This window comes from Staurois parvus, unplaced genomic scaffold, assembly GCF_062004578.1.
Source record: "Staurois parvus isolate SC_StPar_1 unplaced genomic scaffold, SC_StPar_1.0 ptg000575l, whole genome shotgun sequence".
NCBI lineage: Eukaryota > Metazoa > Chordata > Amphibia > Anura > Ranidae > Staurois > Staurois parvus.
In genome coordinates, this window is record NW_028318371.1 from 2251414 (window position 1) to 2267524 (window position 16111).

Sequence of the window (16111 nt, forward strand, 5' to 3'; positions counted from 1 at the left end):
CCACCAAATCTCCTTTAGCTTTACCAAAACTATCTCCTATGAAGACAAACTTAAACAATCCTCTGAGTGCCGGTTCACACATATGTGGATTGGATTGGTTTGAACCGCATCCAATCGGCATGACATGTGACATAACATTGCTTCCTATGGTGCCTGTCCACATAGGTCCGGTGCACTGGCGGTGAGAAGGAGTCATGTGAGATTTCTGAGCAGTGCGGTCCGGTTCAGGTGCGGATTACAGGCTACTGACTTCTATGGGAACCGTTTGTAAACCGCACATGTGTGAACGGGATAAAATCCTGACCTGAACCTTTCCTGAACCTGATGTAAACCTGATCTGAACCGCTGAACAACTACTGTGCCAATTAGCTGTGAATCCTGAGCTTCAATCCGTACCGCACATGTGTGAATCAGCTCTTTATTGGGTCACATCAGGCAGACCCGTATACTACACAGCTGATGGGAGATCTAAAGGTTATTGTACAATCAGATTGTATAGTGTGTGGTCAGCCTAATGCTAAATAACCCCCCCCCCCCAAATCTTGCCTTGTTGGGTGTGGAAGTGATGGAGGACACTCTCCTCGGCTGAGATCTACCAGATCTACCGATTGAAGAAATATATTATCTCTACAAACGGTGTCATCCTATGAACCAGATTCACATTTCTCAGCAGATTTCACCAGATTCAGGTCAGATTTCCTGTCATATGATCATTTTACACGTCTCCTGACCCCCCCAGAGATCTTTACATGACCTACTTCTACACATAACCCGGCATGGAGGGGCTCAGTGAAGGTGGTGGTGAAGGTGTGGAGGTGTCTGATGGGGTCACACAGATCATAAAAGGACAGCTGCCCGGCCTCATAATCCACATAGATCCTGACTCTATCAGGGGGGGTATCGGGAGACATGCGGATTGTTTTATTATCATGTAATAGACAACACTCACTGTTATACTTCCTCAAACCCCAGGATTTGTTATTATATCCAATCCCTGCCTGCAATCCTCCTCCTCTCCTCTCTATACTGGGATAACACATCCCGACTCCGCAATGTTCTCCCTCACTGACATCCACTTCCCAGTAATGTCGCCCCGAGGAAAAACTCTGACTGCTTAATACCTGACCCAACCACTGAAATCTCTCTGGTGTTTCTGGACGATTCTGCTTTGTATCTGACCAGGATGCAGTTTTCATGTCATCTGATATCTGTAGATTATTATGAGCTGTGTTCACATCCAGTAATAAGTCTGAAGCTTCCTGTATATTGAAGCATACATTTCCCCCTTTTATCATATCAGATATCCCTGTGTGTAATGTGTGTGAGATTCCAGCCACATCCAGATCCCCTCCATCATGGAGGAGTCTATCATGTCTCTCTCTGTCCTCATCATCTCCCTCCTCAGTATCACACAAGTCCCCTGTGTCTGATTCCTGGAGGACAGTCAGGGGGTCGGTCATGTTACACAGCTCCTCAATGTCCCCCATCTTCCTGGACAGATCCTTCTTCTTTATCTCCAGTTGATGGATCATCTCAGACAATGGACATGAAAGCCGCTCTTCCTGGCTGGCGATCTCCCTCAGGACTCTCTTCTCCAGGTCCTCCAGTTGTCTCCTGAGCTCTATGAACAGGGCAGTGACTCTCTCTGTTAGGATGAGAGAAGGAGAAGAAGCGCCTCTAAGTGCAGCATAACACTTTAATGAAGATGAGAAGTAGGAACCCTCCCATGTATGAGGTACAAGTAATGCATGAAATAAAGTGGTGTGGTGTAACATGGGACAGGAGGGGGTTGTCATCGGTGTCACTGAGCTGTCATCGGTAACAATGTGTCAGCGTTCCGCTGGAGCAGCGTGGTGGCTGGAGGGGGACAGCTGTGGAACCGGCCGGCGTGCACGTCCTCCTCAAAGCCGGGGGGAACGCACGCTGGAACGCAGCGACGACGTGGGCGTGATGACGTCAGTTACCCAAGGTGCACTGCGACACGTTTCGGAGCATGCGCTGGCCTGGAGAGGGGGAAGTGCGCTCCTTTATCAAGCAGGGGGAGGTGGGAGTCCGATAGTTGTATATATACCGAGTTAATCCTCAGAAGGGCTGATTGGCAATTAATTAACCAATTGTTTCAGCAATAATGTGATTCTACCATTGTTGTAAGGTGACACTGTGTGGTTAAAAGAGTACGGGAAGAGAATTAAAATTGTACATGGATGAAAAAATAAGAAGTTATTAATAATGAAAATAAAATGGTATGGAAAAAATGAAACAGAGGAAAATGAAAAAATGGAAAACATAGGAAATGAAAAGAAAAGAAAAAGGAAAAAAGACATTTGGTTATCAATTTTATAAAATGTGAATAAAAATAGAAATGGTCAAAATGAAAAATAATAATGTAAAATCAAATGTAATTATATATATGTAAAAAATAAAATATATAAAATGTATATATATATATATATATATATATATATATATTAAAATATATATATATATATACACAAAAAAATTATAAAAAATTATAAAATAAAAAAAAATTAAATTAAAATACATGCAATATATATACATTGGGAAATTAAAAAATAAACTGTAAAATAAAAAAATTACTAAATTTAAAAAATAATCAATGAAATATAAAAATGAGAAATAAAAATTAAGTAAATAAATGAAAAATAAAAAATAAAAATTAACATTAATAAAAATTAATTGAAAATTAAAAAATAAGAATTAAAATTAAAAAAAAATATATATAAAATTAGATATGTTGCTCACAATGGTGTATGCTTGGTGAAATGGCTCATAAATTTAGCTAGTGGCATAGGATGTGAAGATCACCTGGCAACAGAGGTATATAAAATAATTAGGTGAGTAAAAAATGCAGTATAACCATGGTAACGGTAATGATGATAATCAAATACAGGTGAAACTCAAAAAATTTGAATATCTTGCAAAAGTTAATTTATTTCAGTAATACAACTTAACCACCTCCCATCCGGCCGTTGTATATAAACAGCTGGACGGTGGCACTGCAGGGTCGGGTGGCCATTTATAAACGGCCTCCCCGCACCCTGCTTGTGCACGCTCCCTGGGAGCACGCAGCACCACGATCCGGTGCCCGCTGTGTCCTCCAGACACAGTGAATCACTGATCATCGGACGGGACCTCTGTACGAAGGCCCGATCATGTGATCACTGATTGGCCAATCAGTGATCACATGCAAAGTAGTAAGCAAGATGTCACTTGTGACATCATTGCTTACTACGTGCGAAATCTGTGAATGATCACAGAGATCACATGGTACAAGGCTATTCACAACAGCATTATACCATGTGACCAGCTGTGACCAATCACAGCTCACTCAGTAGTTCTCAATGGCTGCAGGAATGCAGACAGAGAGAAAGAGAAATGATTGCTTTTACATCCTATATGGGTGTAAATGCAATCAATGTAAAAAAAAAAAAAAATCTTCATCACCCCCCACAAGTAGTACAGTGTCACCATGGTGACCCTGTACTGCTAGGGTGACAGTATGTAAAAAAAAACAAATCATAAATAATAATAAAAAAATAAAATAAAAATGTAAAAAAAAATGTTTAAAAATTATAATTTTTGGTTATAAACTAATTTGGCTTATTTTTTTTTTTTATTACTAAAAAGATAACAGAATAAATTTTGGGCAATATTTATTATGAAATATTATTTATTTGCAAATTTTTATAAGAAAAACACTTTTTTTCAAAATTTGTGGACATTTTCATTTACCGTATTTTTCGCTCCATAAGACGCACTTTTTTTCCCCCAAAAAAGGGGGGAAAATGTCAGTGCGTCTTATGGAGCGAATATAGAGCGGCCGGTCCGGTATTTCCACCGCCGCCGTGTCAGAATACCGGGCCGGCCGCTCAGCTCTGCAGTGGGAACTTACCTGTCCCTCTATCCAGCGGCGCGCTGTCTTCCCGGCTTCTGTAGTGTGCGTGACAGCCGGGTCCCAAGTGCGCATGCGCAAGAAGCAGTGCTCTTTGTGAATGGTAAGGCGGTATCTGGGACACATGACAGATCCCAGAAGCCGCCGGACCAATCACAAAACGCAGCGCTTCTCGCGCATGCGCACTGGGCATCTGGCTGTCCCGACGAGTGCCCACACTACAGAAGGCGGGAAGACAGCGCGCGGCTGGATAGAGGAACAGGTAAGATAAAAAAAAGTAAGAGCGGGTACCTGTCAAATTCAGGTACCCGCTCCCCACCTCCCCAAAGGTCAGCAGTCTTCTGTACTGTCTGCAATCTCTGGTCATCTCCTGTACTATGTCCACAGTCTCTGGACATCCCTGTGCTGTCCGCAGTCTCTGGTCATCTCCTGTACTGTGTCCGCAGTCTCTGGTCATCTGTACTATGTCCGCAGTCTCTGGTCATCTGTACTATGTCCGCAGTCTCTGGTCATCCCTGTACTGTGTCCGCAGTCTCTGGTCATCCCTGTACTGTGTCCGCAGTCTCTGGTCATCCCCTGTACTGTCCGCAGTCTCTGGTCATCCCTGTACTGTGTCCGCAGTCTCTGGTCATCCCCTGTACTGTCCGCAGTCTCTGGTCATCCCCTGTACTGTCCGCAGTCTCTGGTCATCTCCTGAACTGTCCGCAGTCTCTGGTCATCCCTGTACTGTGTCCGCAGTCTCTGGTCATCCCTGTACTGTGTCCGCAGTCTCTGGTCATCCCTGTGCTGTCCGCAGTCTCTGGTCATCTCCTGTACTGTGTCCGCAGTCTCTGGTCATCTGTACTATGTCCGCAGTCTCTGGTCATCCCTGCGCTGTCCGCAGTCTCTGGTCATCCCTGTACTGTGTCCGCAGTCTCTGGTCATCTCCTGTACTATGTCCGCAGTCTCTGGTCATCTCCTGTACTATGTCCGCAGTCTCTGGTCATCTCTTGTACTATGTCCGCAGTCTCTGGTCATCTCCTGTACCGTGTCTGCAGTCTCTGGTCATCTCCTGTACTGTGTCCGCAGTCTCTGGTCATCCCTGTACTGTGTCTGCAGTCTCTGGTCATCTCCTGTACTGTGTCCGCAGTCTCTGGTCATCCCTGTACTGTGTCTGCAGTCTCTGGTCATCCCTGTACTGTGTCCGCAGTCTCTGGTCATCCCTGTACTGTGTCTGCAGTCTCTGGTCATCCCCTGTACTATGTCCGCAGTCTCTGGTCATCTCCTGTACTATGTCCGCAGTCTCTGGTCATCTCCTGTACTGTGTCCGCAGTCTCTGGTCATCTCCTGTACCGTGTCTGCAGTCTCTGGTCATCTCCTGTACTGTGTCCGCAGTCTCTGGTCATCCCTGTACTGTGTCTGCAGTCTCTGGTCATCCCCTGTACTGTGTCTGCAGTCTCTGGTCATCTCCTGTACTGTGTCCGCAGTCTCTGGTCATCCCTGTACTGTGTCTGCAGTCTCTGGTCATCCCCTGTACTGTGTCCGCAGTCTCTGGTCATCCCTGTACTGTGTCTGCAGTCTCTGGTCATCCCCTGTACTATGTCCGCAGTCTCTGGTCATCTCCTGTACTATGTCCGCAGTCTCTGGTCATCTCTTGTACTATGTCTGCAGTCTCTGGTCATCTCCTGTACTATGTCCGCAGTCTCTGGTCATCTCCTGCACTGTGTCCGCAGTCTCTGGTCATCCCTGTACTGTGTCCGCAGTCTCTGGTCATCCCTGTACTGTGTCCGCAGTCTCTGGTCATCCCTGTACTGTCCGCAGTCTCTGGTCATCTCCTCTACTATGTCTGCAGTCTCTGGTCATCTGCTGTACTATGTCTGCAGTCCATTAGTTCAGAATTTTTTTTTCCTGTTTTCTGCCTCTAAAACCTAGGTGCGTCTTATGGTCAGGTGCGTCTTATGGAGCGAAAAATACGGTACATAGCAAAAAAATAAAAATCCCAGCGGTGAATAAATACCACCAAAATAAAGCTTTATCTGTCTCAAAAAAATGGTAAAAAATTCATATGGGTACAGCGTTGCATGACCGCGCAATTGTCATTCAAACTGTGATAGCGCAAAAGCTGAAAATTGCCCTGGACAGGAAGGGGGTAAAAGTGTCCGGACTGGAAGGGGTTAAAAGGTGAAATTAGTATATGAGACTCATTCCATGCAAAGCAAGATAGTTCAAGCCGTGATTTGTCATCATTGTGATGATTATGGCTTACAGCTCATGAAAACCCCAAATCCACAATCTCAGAAATGAGAATATTCCATGCAATCAATAAAACAAGGATTGTACATAGAACAATATCGGACCTCTGAAAAGTAGAAGCTGCATATGTACTCAGTACTTGGTTTGGGCCCCTTTTGCAGAAATTACTGCCTCAATGCGGCGTGGCATGGAAGCTATCAGCCTGTGGCACTGCTGAGGTGTTATGGAAGACCAGGATGCTTCAATAGCGGCCTTCAGCTCTTCTGCATTGTTCGGTGTCATGTCTCTCATCTTTCTCTTGGCAATGCCCCATAGATTCTCTATGGGGTTCAGCTCAGGTGAGTTTGCTGGCCAATGAAGCACAGTAATCCCACGGTCATTGAACCAGGTTTTGGTGCTTTTGGCAGTGTGGGCAGGTGCCAAGTCCTGCTGGAAAATGAAGTCAGCATCCCCATAAAGCTCGTCTGTGGAAGGAAGCATTAAGTGCTCCAAAATCTCCTGGTAGATGGCTGCGTTGACCCTGGACTTAATGAAGCACAGTGGACCAACACCAGCAGATGACATGGCTCCCCAAATCAACACAGACTGTGGAAACTTCACACTGGACTTCAAGCATCTTGCAGTGTGTGCCTCTCCATTCTTCCTCCATACTCGGGGTCCTTGTGCCTCTCCATTCTTCCTCCATACTCGGGGTTCTTGGGCCTCTCCATTCTTCCTCCATACTCGGGGTCCTTGGGCTTCTCCATTCTTCCTCCATACTCGGGGTCCTTGGGCCTCTCCATTCTTCCTCCATATTCGGGGTCCCTGGGCCTCTCCATTCTTCCTCCATACTCAGGGTCCTTGGGCCTCTCCATTCTTCCTCCATACTCAGGGTCCTTGGGCCTCTCCATTCTTCCTCCATACTCGGGGTCCTTGGGCCTCTCCATTCTTCTTCCATACTCGGGGTCCTTGGGTCTCTCCATTCTTCCTCCATACTCGGGGTCCTTGGGCCTCTCCATTCTTCCTCCATACTCGGGGTCCTTGGTTTCCAAATGAGATGCAAAAGTTGCTCTCATCAGAAAAGAGGACTTTGGACCACTGAGCAACAGACCAGGTCTGTTTTTCTTTAGCCCAGGTAAGACGCTTCTGACGTTGTTTGTTGTTCAGGAGCAGCTTGACAAGAGGAATATGACATTTGAAGCCCATGTCCAGGATCCGTCTGTGTGTGGTGGCTCTTGATGCACTGACTCCAGCCTCAGTCCACTACTTGTGAAAGTCCCCAACACTTTTGAATGGCCTTTTCCTGACAATCCTCTCCAGGCTGCGGTCATCCCTGCTGCTTGTGCACCTTTTTCTTCCACACTTTTCCCTTCCACACAACTTTCTATTAATGTGCTTTGATACAGCACGTTGGGAACATCCAACTTCTTTTGCAATTACCTTTTGAGGCTTTCCCTCCTTATGGAGGGTGTCAGTGATGGTGTCAGGTCAGCAGTCCTTCCCATGATTGTGATTCCTACTGAACCAGACTGAAAGACCATTTAAAGGCTCAGGAACCCTTTGCAGGTGTTATGGCTTAATTAGCTGATTAGAGTGGGAAACTTTGAGCCGAGAATATTCCACCTTTTCACAATATTCTCATTTTCTGAGATTGTGGATTTGGGGTTTTCATGAGCTGTAAGTCATAATCATCACAATGATGACAAATCACGGCTTGAACTATCTTGCTTTGTATGTAATGAGTCTATCTCATATATTAGTTTCACATTTTAAGTCGTATTACTGAAATAAATTAACTTTTGCACCATATTCTAATTTTTCGAGTTTCACCTGTAGAATAATGACAATATTACAAATATAAAAATAAAAGTATTATTATTATTATTATTATTATACAGGATTTATGGCGTCATCAGTTTGCTCAACGCTTTACAATATAATGGGAGACAATACAGCTACAATACAGTTTAATACAAGAGGGACTTGAGGGCCCTGCTCCTTGGATCTTACAATCTAGGAGGGAGGGGCTAGTGGTACAAAAGGTAGTAACTGTGGGGGATGGACTGGTTGGAAAACTGGAAGATTCCAGTATTAGCTGAGGGCAGGATAGGCTTCCCTGAAGAGATTGGTTTTCAGAGATTGCCTAAAAGTGAGCAGAGTAGGTGATAGTCTGATAAATTGGGGTAGAGAGTTCCAGAGGATGGGGGAAGCTCTGGAGAAGTCCTGGAGATGAGCAAGGGAGGAGACAAGGGAGCTAGAGAGTAGGAGGTCTTGTGAGGAGTGGAGAGTATGGTTTTGGTGATATTTAGAGACAAGATCGGTGATGTAATTTGGAGCAGAGTTTGACTTTATATGTTATTGTTAATGTTTTGAATTTTATCCGTTGAGCAATGGGAAGCCAGTGGAGGGATTGGCAGAGAGGGGGGGAGGACACTGAGTGGAGGTCAGTGGAGGGATTGGCAGAGAGGGGTGGAGGACACTGAGTGGAGGTCAGTGGAGGCATTGGCAGAGAGGCATGGAGGTCACTGAGTGGAGATCAGTGGAGGGATTGGCAGAGAGGGGTGGAGGACACTGAGTGGAGGTCAGTGGAGGGACTGGCAGAGAGGGGTGGAGGACACTGAGTGGAGACCAGTGGAGGGATTGGCAGAGAGGGGTGGCAGATACAGAACAGTTAGTAAGGTGGATGAGTCTGGCAGCAGCATTCATTATAGACTAAAGAGGGGATAGCCTGCAATGAGGTCGGCCAATGAGGAGGGAGTTACAGTAGTCAAGGCGAGATGTAACAAGGGAGAGGATAAGTTGCTTAGTGGTTTCCGAGATTAGGAACGGTCATATCTTGGAGATCTTGCGGAGGTGAAGTCTACAAGATTTGGACAGTGATTGGATTTGGGGCTGGAAGGACAGATGTGAGTCTAGGATTACACCTAGTACCCTGGCATGAGGGGAGGGACTGATGGTTGTGTTACTGATCTTGATGGAGAAGTCAGGGGAGGGGGCACGGGCTGGGGGGATACTTAGAGCTCAGTTTTGGAAAGATTGAGTTTGAGGAAGTGGAGTGACATCCATGCTGATATGTCACTTAATAGGTTAGTAATACGAGAGGAGACTGAAGGGGTGAGGTGAGGGGTAGAAAGATAGATTTGTGTGTCATCAGCATAGAGATAGTACTTAAAGCCATGGGAGTTTATCAAGTGACCAAGGGAGGAGGTGCAGATGGAGAAGAGAAAGGACTTGGACAGAACCTTGAGGGACCCCTACAGAAAGAGGGAGTGAAGTGGAGGAGGCAGCGTTATAGGTAACACTGAAGGAGCGCTGCGATAGGAGGAGAACCAGGAGAGAGCAGAGTCTCGCAGGCCAAGAGAGTGGAGTTTTTTGAGGAGGAGGGGATGGTCAACCGTATCAAAAGCCACAGAGAGGTCAAGTAGTAAGAGTACGGAGTAGTGGCCATTGGCTGGGATGAGTACGGAGTAGTGGCCATTGGTTGGGATGAGTACAGAGTAGTGGCCATTGGTTGGGATGAGTATGGAGTAGTGGCCATTGGTTTTAGCAGTTAGTAGATCATTAGTGAGTTTTAGTAGGGCAGTTTCAGTGGAGTGTAGTGAGTGAAAGCCAGACTGTAAAGGGTCACGAAGGATGTTGTCGGTGAGGTGGGAGCTCAGGCGATTGTAGACTAAGTGTTCTAGGAGTTTAGAGGTAAATGGCAGCAGGGAGATGGGTCTTAAGTTGTTCAGGTTGGTGGGGTCCAGGGAGGGCTTTTTAAGTATGGGAGTGATGTGCGCATGCTTTAGAGGGGAGGGGAAGGCACCAGTAGAGAGGGAAAGATTGCAGATGTGAGTGAGGAAGCATAGGATGGAAGAGGAGGGTGACTGAAGGAGTTGTGAGGGGACAGGGTCCAGGGGGCAGGTAGTGCTTCTGAGAAAACCTTAGTGACCTCTTTGGTAGTAGGTCAAAAGAGGAAAGTGTTGAGGGAGGTTTAGTATAAGGTATGCTAAGTGGAATGGATGTCTGTGCAGTGGTGATGCCCCTACGAATTGCGTCAATCTTGTTTTTGAAATGATTTGCAATCTCATGAGCAATGAGTGAGGTACTGGGTGGGGGTGGAGGTGGAGCAAGTAGAGAGTTAAAAGTAGAGAAGAGACGATGAGGACTGGATGACAAGGTATTAATAAGGTAATAATATATATATATATATATATATATATATATATATATATATATATATATATATTTATAATGTAGGTACGGGGAATGGAATTATTAATTATTTAAGAAGCAGCAGGGGGATGATGCATAGATATGATCACAATGTTGTGGTAGAGGGACCATATAATCTGGGACAGAGTTGGGAAAAAATTCAAAAATCAGAAAAAATAATAATAAAAAAAATAGAAAAATTAGAATATAAATACAAAATTACAAATAAAAAATTGTTAGACCTGCTAGACCAGCTGATTTTTCTTGTACTTTTCCCTTACGTTCCTGCAGACTCTGGACTCTTTTCTCCGTCTTCTCTGTCTCTGTCATCAGTTTCTGCAGAACGTTTCTCAGTTTCTGTTTCTTCTTCTCAGAAGCCTCATCCAGGGTCTCCACCTTGTGTCCCTGGTGTTCTCCATCCATCCTGCAGGACACACAGATACAGGCGGCATCTGCAGCACAGTAATATTTAAGAAGCTCCCTATGGATGGCGCATTTTCTGTTCTCCATGGAAGTGGTGGGGTCAGTTAGGACGTGTTCTGGTGACGTGCTGTGGACTCTCAGGTGATTATCACACAGAGAAGCTTCACACATCAGACAGGATCTAACAGCGGGTACAGGAGAGTGAATGCAGTAAGTACAGAAGATTCCAGTCTTCTTCTCATCTGGCTGAGTAGACCGGAAGGTCTCCACTATGTTACGTAGTGTGATGTTCCTGTGCAATGCAGGCCGATCCTGGAACTCTTCTCTGCACTGAGGACAGGAATAACCTCCTGACCCCTCCTGTGTATCCAACGATCGATCAATACAGACCCGGCAGAAGTTGTGACCACATCTCAGCATTACAGGATCGGTATAAATGTTCAGACAGATGGAACAGTCCAGCTCCTCTCTCAGATCAGCAGACGCCATCGCTGACAGCAGAAGAGAGAAATGAAATGAAAAAGTCTCCGACACGGAAAATCTAAAGGTCGTCTCGCATTTCTCAGCACAGGGCGGGGCTGAGCTGGTGTTGCAGTTTTATGTTGAGGACGTTTGTGGATAAAGCAAATGTTTATAAATTAAAGGGATATATTCCGACATTTGTGAACTGATCTCTGTTTTTATTTATACGTCATTTTGATTATAAATAGTAAATTGCATCTGCAGACAAGACATAAAACTGGGTTATATACCGCAGCGTGAAATGCTATTGGCATGTTTCTGTTTGTTGTATTTTGTGGTTAAGGCTGAGTTCACACACAAACGCACAGGAATCGCTGCATTTCCCCACCACATAGCAATCCCACTGTGTTCATGCCATCTGCTGCAGATGTCAACTAAAAGTTAACAACGCCCCGAAAGCAGGTGGCAGAACATATTGCATTTGCTTGAATCAGATCGCATGGCTATGAACATCCTTCTGATCCGAATCCAGCGTGGTAAAAAAAGGTGCCTGCACCTTCTCCGTGTTGATGTGGTGATGTGGTGCAATATGAGCCATACAAAATGATGGGCTGAAATTGCCCCGCACAGAATGGCATGTGATTTGCACATGACTAGTGCACCCGAGATAGGTTCACCAGACCCCACTACACCACCATTACCCTTTACCCTTCCATACCAATCCCCTTTACTTACTATACTTACAGAAAACACAACACCAATTTTGGAGTAAAATGGCCAACAGGGCCTTTTATTAACAAATCAAGTTTAAACACATCAACCATTCCTTATAACAGAAAACATAAAGAGTTGTCGTTGGTCTTTGAAGGCACCCCCAAAACGATCCGAAATGCACCTGCGAACAACCATGTTCCTCTAGGCCTCCAGCCGCAACCAACCAGCTCGGAGACAACCATACCGTCCGCAGTGCAGCACCACCACCTTCCAGTTAAACCTTGGTTAACTGGAATGTTCCCGGGCACACCATACCAACGATGGGTCCCACACCATTTTGTACCTCCAAGATAAGAACCGCCTCCAAAGACCAACCACCGCCACAGCACGCTGGGTGAGCCCTTACCCATGCATGCCACACCACAAACAAACCCCTCCGAACTCCATCCTGTAGACCCAGAGACCATAAATCCGATCCAACCACATTCAGATGTACCCCAGCACTCCAAAGATACCTCCTAGTATCCACCTCCAGCTCCAAATGCCGGACCACCAGCCCCCCATCACGGATAAAGAAGCGCCCCACCTCCTTGTCGACCTTCAGATCGTTGCCACCCGCAGGAAGCACCAGGACATCCAGTGGGCCATCCCGTCGAGTCAAACGCTGCCCCTCAAGCAACACACGCCCCCACAACATACCCGGCACACCCATCCAGTTGACAGAAGCTTCCTGCCTAGCCAACCCCAGCTGCCTACCAGTAGGCCTAACATCAGCCCACCGGGCCCCCCAAGAACACATGGGAGTGACCCAGGATCCACACCAGGCCACACCGCTCCCTCTGAAAGAAAAGGACAAGCAATACCCCCAGGACAATACATCACCCAGACAGGACAGACACTCCCCCCAGGCCATGACAACAGAACACGAGACCCCACTAGTCCCCCAACAGATGCGGATGAACGCACAGTCAAAATCCGGGAATCCCACCTACCAATACGTGTGACCCATATCCAACAAACCCCACCCGGCAGCTTCCGTAGCAGCCCCCATCCAAAGCGAATGCGAAGCACACAAGGACGCATCCAGCCAGCTGCCTTTAAACACCGTCAGAAAACTGACACAAAGTGAAATAAGAGGACCCCTCAGCGCGCTGGAAAAAAGGACCCCTGCCCCACCGGACGATGGGATAGAAAATCTGGCACCGCACTGACCGGGCACACGAGATGCTGGAAGAGCAAAGAACCGCACCCATGCACCACGCCCCAATTGGTCCGTCCTAGACTGATGGACGAGCACCTCCACCCCAGTAAACCCAGCACACAACCTCATCCCCCCAATAACCCCCCAATAACTGATTTAGACGGACTACCGCCCTCACCAAAACGCAATGCCCCAAAAAGGCCACCGCAAAGGCCACCCCAATCCGACACCCCCCGCTCTAATTTCCGTGCCAAAATTACAACACAGCGAAACCCACCTCAGGCCCCCACGGATCAATATTGACCCGCTGCAGCAGGTCCACCACTCCCGCCAATCAAAATGCACCTGCGGACAACCATATTCCACTAAGCCTCCAGGCGCAACCAACCAGCTCGGAGACAACCATACCGTCCGCAGTGCAGCACCACCACCTTCCAATTAAACCTTGGTTAACTGGAATGTTCCCGGGCACACCATACCAACGATGGGTCCCACACCATTTACAGTGGGGATCGAAAGTTTGGGCACCCCAGCTAAAAATTTGTATTAATGTGCATAAAGAAGCCAAGGAAAGATGGAAAAATCTCCAAAAGGCATCAAATTACAGATTAGACATTCTTATAATATGTCAACAAAAGTTAGATTTTATTTCCATCATTTACACTTTCAAAATAACAGAAAACAAAAAAATGGCGTCTGCAAAAGTTTGGGCACCCTGCAGAGTTAATATCTTGTACTGCCCCCTTTGGCAAGTATCACAGCTTGTAAACGCTTTTTGTAGCCAGCCAAGAGTCTTTCAATTCTTGTTTGAGGTATCTTTGCCCATTCTTCCTTACAAAAGTCTTCCAGTTCTTTGAGATTTCTGGGCTGTCTGTCACGCACTGCTCTTTTAAGGTCTATCCATAGATTTTCAATTATGTTGAGGTCAGGAGATTGTGAAGGCCATGGCAAACCTTCAGTTTACGCCTCTTGATGTAATCCCCCGTGGATTTCGAGGTGTGTTTAGGATCATTATCCATTTGTAGAAGCCATCCTCTCTTTAACTTCAGCTTTTTCGCAGATGGCATCAAGTTACCATCCAAAATTTGATGAAATTTTATTGAATCCATTTTTCCTTCTACTCGTGAGATGTTCCCTGTGCCACTGGCTGCAACACAACCCCAAAGCATGATTGATCCAACCCCATGCTTAACAGTTGGACAGAGGTTCTTTTCATTAAATTCTGTGCCCCTTCTTCTCCAAACGTACCTTTGCTCATTCCGGCCAAAAAGTTCAATTTTAACCTCATCGGTCCACAGAACTTGTTTCCAAAATTTGTATTAATGTGCATAAAGAAGCCAAGGAAAGATGGAAAAATCTCCAAAAGGCATCAAATTACAGATTAGACATTCTTATAATATGTCAACAAAAGTTAGATTTTATTTCCATCATTTACACTTTCAAAATAACAGAAAACAAAAAAATGGCGTCTGCAAAAGTTTGGGCACCCTGCAGAATTTATAGCATGCACTGCCCCCTTGGCAAAGCTGAGACCTGCCAGTGTCATGGATTGTTCTCAATCATCGTCTGGGAAGACCAGGTGATGTCAATCTCAAAGGTTTTAAATGCCCAGACTCATCTGACCTTGCCCCAACAATCAGCACTATGGGTTCTTCTAAGCAGTTGTCTAGAAAACTGAAACTGAAAATAGTTGACACTCACAAAGCTGGAGAAGGCTATGAGAAGATAGCAAAGCGTTTTCAGATGTCAATATCCTCTGTTCGGAATGTAATTAAGAAATGGCAGTCATCAGGAACAGTGGAAGTTAAAGCAAGATTTGGAAGACCAAGAAAAATATCAGACAGAACAGCTCGCAGGATTGTGAGAAAAACAATTCAAAACCCACGTTTGACTGCACGATCCCTCCAGAAAGATCTGGCAGACACTGGAGTTGTGGTCCACTATTCCACTATAAAGAGATACTTGTACAAATATGGTCTTCATGGAAGAGTCATCAGAAGAAAACCTCTTCTACGTCCTCACCACAAAAATCATCGTTTGAACTTTGCAAATGAACATATAAACAAGCCTGATGCATTTTGGAAACAAGTTCTGTGGACCGATGAGGTTAAAATTGAACTTTTTGGCCAGAATGAGCAAAGGTACGTTTGGAGAAGAAGGGGCACAGAATTGAATGAAAAGAACCTCTGTCCAACTGTTAAGCATGGGGTTGGATCAATCATGCTTTGGGGTTGTGTTGCAGCCAGTGGCACAGGGAACATCTCACGAGTAGAAGGAAAAATGGATTCAATAAAATTTCAGCAAATTTTGGATGGTAACTTGATGCCATCTGTGAAAAAGCTGAAGTTAAAGAGAGGATGGCTTCTACAAATGGATAATGATCCTAAACACACCTCGAAATCCACGGGGGATCACATCAAGAGACGTAAACTGAAGGTTTTGCCATGGCCTTCACAATCTCCTGACCTCAACATAATTGAAAATCTATGGATAGACCTTAAAAGAGCAGTGCGTGACAGACAGCCCAGAAATCTCAAAGAACTGGAAGACTTGTGTAAGGAAGAATGGGCAAAGATACCGCAAACAAGAATTGAAAGACTCTTGGCTGGCTACAAAAAGCATTTACAAGCTGTGATACTTGCCAAAGGGGGCAGTACAAGATATTAACTCTGCAGGGTGCCCAAACATTTGCAGACGCCATTTTTTTGTTTTCTGTTATTTTGAAAGTGTAAATGATGGAAATAAAATCTAACTTTTGTTGACATATTATAAGAATGTCTAATCTGTAATTTGATGCCTTTTGGAGATTTTTCCATCTTTCCTTGGCTTCTTTATGCACATTAATACAAATTTTTAGCTGAGGTGCCCAAACTTTCGATCCCCACTGTAAGTCGAGTATGCAGACCATGTCGCCTCACTCACTGACTACCGGATCCAGCCTGCAACGACCCCAAGGCAAAATCCCACAGCCAGTCGGGACAAGGAACCCCGCG

At 45.5% G+C, this 16111-nt stretch overlaps 1 protein-coding gene across 2 annotated transcripts; it reads right to left on the reverse strand.

Moving 5' to 3' along the window:
- Positions 1-710: 710 nt before the first annotated feature.
- Positions 711-11230, reverse strand: LOC149450321 (E3 ubiquitin-protein ligase TRIM39-like). 2 transcript variants are annotated; one of them, XM_089691969.1, is made up of 2 exons: positions 10570-11230; positions 711-1645 (listed from the first exon to the last, which is right to left on the reverse strand). In XM_089691969.1, exons 1-2 carry the CDS (start codon positions 11228-11230, stop codon positions 711-713), a joined length of 1596 nt encoding a protein of 531 aa, XP_089548095.1. The 2 variants fall into 2 exon arrangements, with proteins under 2 accessions (XP_089548095.1, XP_089548094.1); XM_089691968.1 differs by having other exon boundaries at positions 10561-11230.
- Positions 11231-16111: the final 4881 nt, after the last annotated feature.